A 6,006-nucleotide genomic window follows, 5' to 3' on the forward strand; every position below is an offset into this window, starting at 1 on the left:
TTTGACTTTGGAGAGCGGTTCGTTATTAACCGCTCTCAGAAGTAGACTTTGAAGAGCGGTTTGTTATTAACCGCTCTCAGAAGTCGACTTTCTCGCTGCAAATTTAAAAGAATTTACAAAATCAAGGGTCGCATTTGTCACACAGATTAACATAATATAAATATATAAACATAAATATTAGATAATATTTTTTTATTATATACAAAAACATAAATGCAAATTATGTATGGAATTCGGTTGCCCCCAAAACCGAATTCCATTTGGAAATCTTCTGTACGGATCCAAATTTGAAGATCAGAATTCAGTTTTTAGAAAGTCGAATTCTGTACGTAAATAGTAAATCGGTCTATTTTGGTAAATATTTTTGGGACAGGTCTATTTCAGTATTTTTATTTTTTTATATATATTATTTTGGTTAAAAATTCACCATTTGTCTCTGTTATTTTATAACAGATGTCATAAATATTTAAGTATTAAATCAAGACATTAATTTTCTCTTTAATTAATTAATCAATAAAAATATTAAATAATACTCAAATTTATTTAATAAACGGTAAACACGACAAAATAGTTACAAATCAAGCTTAAAACGATCGTTTACCAGTTAAGTTAATTTTTAAAACTTAACAAAATAAAAAAACTCCAAATATGCTTATATATTTTTATTATAAAAAACCAATATTTTTTCAATAAATTATTTTAAAAAAATATTTTTACTTTATATTTTGTTCAAGCACTGGACAGTCCCCAGTCCCCAGTCCCAAGTCCCAAGTCCCAAGTCCCAAGTCCCAAGTCCCCAATTGTTTTTCTTTTTCTCATTATTATTATTTAGTGAATATGCTGCAAAATAGCTAGAGTATAAATTTTTCACGCCCAAAAGGGGAAAAAGAAAAGAAAAAGAAAGATAAGCAAAGAGAAGTTAGAGAAAGAGATGAGAGTGGAAAGAGAGAGGAGCAGCCACAGTAACACAATGACGACGCCGAGAAGAGCGGTGTACATAAACCCCCCAACGACGACGTTTCAGCAGATCTGTCCCTCTTTTGTAGCCTGGTTCTTGCAGAGGCCCCACTCTATCCCTTTTCTCCTCACTCTCTTCTTCTTCCTCGCGTGGATCTCACTCCGAATGCAGCGCGTTTCCCACCCTCTCCCCACACCCACTACCACCGATATCACGGCCAATCTCGTTCGGTTCCTACCTTCCAACGTTGCCAAGGACACCCGTGGCTGGTTGCTCGATCCTCTCTCTCTTGCCCTTGCTTCCGGCGTTTCAGGTATTGTTACTGTGCAATTCCAATACGCCGTCGTCTTCTGGTTCTCGCAACTGAGATTGTCTCTGCAGGTGGAGCTGTTACCTGTGCCTCGCTTCACGCCGGAGAAATTCGGCCTGGAAAGTTAAGAGGAAATCACAGACACCACGATTGTAACGAGACTTTTCTCATTTGGGGTGCTGCAACCAAGTTTAGGGTAACACTCTTTAACACCCTTATCTTTCTGGTTTCTACATACTGAAGATGATTTAGGTGAAAATTAGAAGTTGCAAATAAATGTTTTAAAAAGAAGAAAATTATTATTTTTTATATGCGAAATGGTTAAATTATTAAAATGATAAAAATTTGTTATAAGAAAAAGATTCATTATAAATAAAAATTTCAAAATTATAGATAGAAGTTAAAGTTACTACATTTTTAGATATTTTTTTCTAATTAATTTTTTTCCCGTTGAGTATGTCAGAATGTAAAATTAGTTATTATGAATCATTTTATATTTTTATAATTAATTATTAACATATTTTTTAAACAAAATAAGTTATTTTAAATTTTTTTATGGGGATGGATAAATCGATAAGAGATTACTCCACGTAGTTTTAAGTTTTCAGTGAATACATTTAGTTTGACTCTATAATGGTTTAATAATTTATTATAAAATACAATTTTGTTTAACGATTTCAATAAAACAAATTTTCTTTAAACTGAAATAGTAAATTGTCTTTTAATTTTTTTTAATTAATATATTCATACCCAAATCTTATTTATATATCGTATTATAATAATACTTGATTATAAATATAATCAATCATTAAAATCTAATCCACTCCTACTAAAAAGTCAACTTACTTAAAAAATATAGGGATTTTAGATGAAAATATCTAAAAAGTAATTATTTCTTAAATCCATAATTATTATTTTAATATTGTCCCAATCAAGCAATCACACACATAATATAAGTTCGTAAAATATAATCAATTAGGATTTACAGGTGTACACATCAGTACATCTCGGTAAAAGTTGTTTGGTCGTTTAATTTTGCAATGCAATGAAGAATTGTTTTCCTATTTAAGTACACTGTCAAATTGTTGAATTCACGGTTCTTGTATTAGGAACATTATATTTTGCATGAATTTGTTATTCATGACTAAGCAACTTTTTTGATTGCAGTTGGAGAACAGTGAGGTAAGTGACAATGGTTATGCTGAAGTAATCTTTGGTGGAGATGAGATTGCTGTTGCTGCCAGCCCCATTCATAAAGCGCATGCTTTAGTCAACATAGATCCCACAAGAAGTATCTTCTTCTTAGGATGCCAAGATAGAATTATAAATTATAATGCCTCAAATACTGACTTTAATGTTTGGAAAGATCTGTGATGAAATCTGAAATGTATCTAAGCCTCAATATTGCTGCACAGCTTGAGAAAGTTTTAACCTATTTGTCTATATTTCCACGAAATTTGGATCCATTCGAGTTGTAGACTAACATGATATATTCTTTTCTAAATCAAATCAAATCAATTACGTATTTGAATGATTTAAGTACAATAAATGATACTCGAGACTTACAAGTTAGAATGTTTAATTTCAATGGGGAACTTGTGCAGTGCCTATCACTTGCAAGAAAAGAACTTGTCGTGTTCCAATCTTATGCTCACATCACATCACACTGCATTTCCTTCATTTTCTTTTCGGTTTTGGTTTATAAACTTAACGGGTGGATGGCCGGTGGGAGAAATGTGTAAACTGTATAAGGATTACTTGCACGCAAGGGCCGTGTGATGAATTAGAAGTCACTGGGATTTGTGATGAAAAGGAAATAGAAGGCCCAATTTATTTGTTTGAAACAAGATACATTGATAAAGCTTAGCTTGGCTTCCAAACATATTGGAAATGGGCAGAGTTAGGTCAGATCTTGCATATTTGAATCTTACTTAGACGTTGACCATTAGGTTATAACCAACATTAAAATTAGGCTAAATTATAATTTATTTTCAAAAGAGAGAGGATTTTGCATAGGTTTTAAAAATATAATTTTTTTATAAGAAGGTTGAAGTAAAAGAAAAATTAGAGTAATTTACTCAATTTTTATTAAATAAGTTTCCAAATCAGCATTAATCTATTTTATTTAATTAGTAGAATTGAAATAATTTAAGTCTAATGTGAGTTAGGCCATAAGGACTTGGAACCAGAGATTCACGAGTCAGCATGTTTAAATTCAACGGGAAACTTGCTTGATTAGTGAGTCTTGCAAGTTTCAATCTAAAGTTCTAATTATTGGTGATTGAACAAAGTTCTAGACACAGAACATGCTTTAACATTCAAAACTAGAAGTTCCCTCGCTTGAAAGCCAATACAAATGACTCATAAGGTTGCTTGTAGTAAACCCAAAAGGTTGGCAAGAACTATAAAGTTGATGTGCCATTGGAAGGGACTTAGGGAGTCAACAACCTATTAGCACAAAAATAGATCTTTTTGATTAACTTTCTTTAAGAGTTCACACATCTTTGAAGTGATTGCAATGGAGAGCCAGAACAAGAGGCTTGCAGTTTTGGTGGGGTGCAACTATCCCAACACTGCCAATGAATTGCATGGTTGCATAAATGATGTATTGGCAATGAAGGACATGTTGGTGAAGCGCTTTAAATTTGATCCCACAAATATTGAGCTTCTCACTGATGCACCTGGCTCTTCTGCTTTATCTATGCCCACTGGGGCCAACATTAAGCAGGCATTAGCTAGCATGGTTGATCGAGCTGAAGCAGGTGATGTTCTATATTTTCACTACAGTGGGCATGGAACCAGAATCCCTTCTATGAAACATGCCCACCCTTTTCGCCAAGAGGAAGCAATTGTGCCTTGTGACTTCAATCTCATCACTGGTTTGTATAATTTATTTCCCTCTTGAATCAAGTTGTTCAAATCACATAACTCAAATGTGCACTTGAGAACTTTTATTTTCTGCCTACGAGAAACATATTCTTAAGGAGGTCAATGCCTTGTATCTAATTTATCCATGTAATTGATTCTGGCATTTGATGAATTGGTGGTTGATAACTGTTAATTAAACTTAGCTTGGCATCTTCTTAATAGAATATTGAAATTCTAAGCAACTTGTAATATTCTTAGTATCCTGTAAGATTTACCTATCTATATATCATACAAAACAACTAGTTTTGGATTTGGATCCTGTGTTATTGAATAATATAACATCGTTATGTAAGAGAGAACTACAATTTTTATTAAATTTATTTAGTGGGTTTACATATAATTTTTTTGAGTTCTTTTAAATATATGTGTCTTTTTTCTTTCTAACATGACTATATTAAATTTCTTAGACGGATAAATTTCTTTATAAATTCTTTTATGGTAAAAAAGTTTTGTAATAAAATGAAACAAACTCATTGTACAAGTTAAAATTAAATTATGCTTTTTTTTTAAGTCTTTATCATTCAACTTATCTAAAACTTAATGATAATTATTTTAAAAAAAATATTAATTTTTTATGTTAATTTTTTCACTTACAAAGACTTACGTAGAAACTTATCCAAATTAGACGTTACTAACATAAGAGAAGGCTACAAAATAGTGAATACACCTTTAATACTTGAAGTGTGACCCTTTGTTCATTTAGTAGATCACATGCAACTGATGCATTTCTTTCTATTGTTAATGTCATATAAAATAGATTTGGACTTCCGGCAACTAGTGAACCGGCTGCCAAAGGGAGCAAGTCTCACTATTCTCTCAGATTCATGCCATAGTGGTGGCCTCATTGACAAAGAGAAGGAACAGATTGGACCATCCTCAATGGTTAACAAAAATGGCGCACTGAAACTCAGCTATACCCCAAAAACAATCCCTTTTGAGTCCATATTGCAACACCTCTCATCATTAACAAAAATAAACACCAGAGACATTGGAACCCATATGTTAGAGTTCTTTGGCTCAGAAGCCAGTTTGAGGTTTCGGTTACCTTTACTTGATCATGATTTTTTGGAACCATTGAGGCCTGATGAGGGGATTCTGTTGAGTGGTTGCCAAGCTGATGAAACTTCTGCAGACATGAACCCAAATGTGCGTGGTGGAAAGGCCTATGGAGCATTCAGCAATGCCATTCAGATGGTGTTAAAGGAGAATCTGTGTCAGCTAAGCAACAAAGAGGTTGTTATGATGGCGAGGAAGATCCTACAAACACAAGGCTTTGAACAACATCCTTGCCTCTATTGCAGTGACGAGAATGCTAATGCTACCTTCTTGTGGCAACATCAGAACACAGATTTATGAGTGTCGACATCAACAAATCTGAATCAAGAATATCTTATTGTGTGATGTGTCAGTGTCACTACTTTACTGTACTATTGCATGAATTTTATATGAAATAAATGGAAAAAGGTATTAATTCTTGAACCAAATCAATATGTTCACAAATGAGATTTAAACTATACCAGAGGTGCTGAGATCATAGTTGAAGCAAGAATAGCATAGATAAATAGAAATTTGATAAAAAAAACTATGTAAAACTGATATAAAATTTTAAACTGATAAAAAACTTTATTTTTCTATAAATACAAAGAGTAATTTACAGAGAGAATTTTTAAGTTGAGTGAATTCCTCTGATGTTTACAATGAGAAGTTTTTAATCAATTTATACAAAATATTATCTTTGATTTTATTCATAAAAAATAACTATCAAAATATTTTTAGCCTTAGCTTAATTATAAGAAATAAAAATATTTTT

The 6,006-nt window shown here is 32.2% G+C and overlaps 2 protein-coding genes across 2 annotated transcripts; both read left to right on the plus strand.

The window, feature by feature from the left end:
- The first annotated feature begins 885 nt into the window (after window positions 1-885).
- LOC113863482 lies at window positions 886-2,790 on the plus strand. The gene is made up of 3 exons (XM_027497081.1): window positions 886-1,271; window positions 1,340-1,464; window positions 2,436-2,790. The coding sequence occupies exons 1-3, from the start codon at window positions 932-934 to the stop codon at window positions 2,640-2,642; spliced, it is 672 nt and encodes a 223-aa protein (XP_027352882.1). The 5' UTR covers window positions 886-931; the 3' UTR covers window positions 2,643-2,790.
- A 996-nt stretch (window positions 2,791-3,786) lies between these two features.
- LOC113862209 (metacaspase-9) lies at window positions 3,787-5,552 on the plus strand. Its single transcript, XM_027495318.1, has 2 exons — window positions 3,787-4,147; window positions 4,954-5,552. The coding sequence occupies exons 1-2, from the start codon at window positions 3,787-3,789 to the stop codon at window positions 5,550-5,552; spliced, it is 960 nt and encodes a 319-aa protein (XP_027351119.1).
- The last annotated feature ends 454 nt before the right edge of the window (window positions 5,553-6,006 follow it).

This window comes from Abrus precatorius, unplaced genomic scaffold, assembly GCF_003935025.1.
Source record: "Abrus precatorius isolate BTA unplaced genomic scaffold, Abrus_2018 Scaffold3, whole genome shotgun sequence".
In the NCBI taxonomy this organism is placed as follows: Eukaryota; Viridiplantae; Streptophyta; class Magnoliopsida; order Fabales; family Fabaceae; genus Abrus; species Abrus precatorius.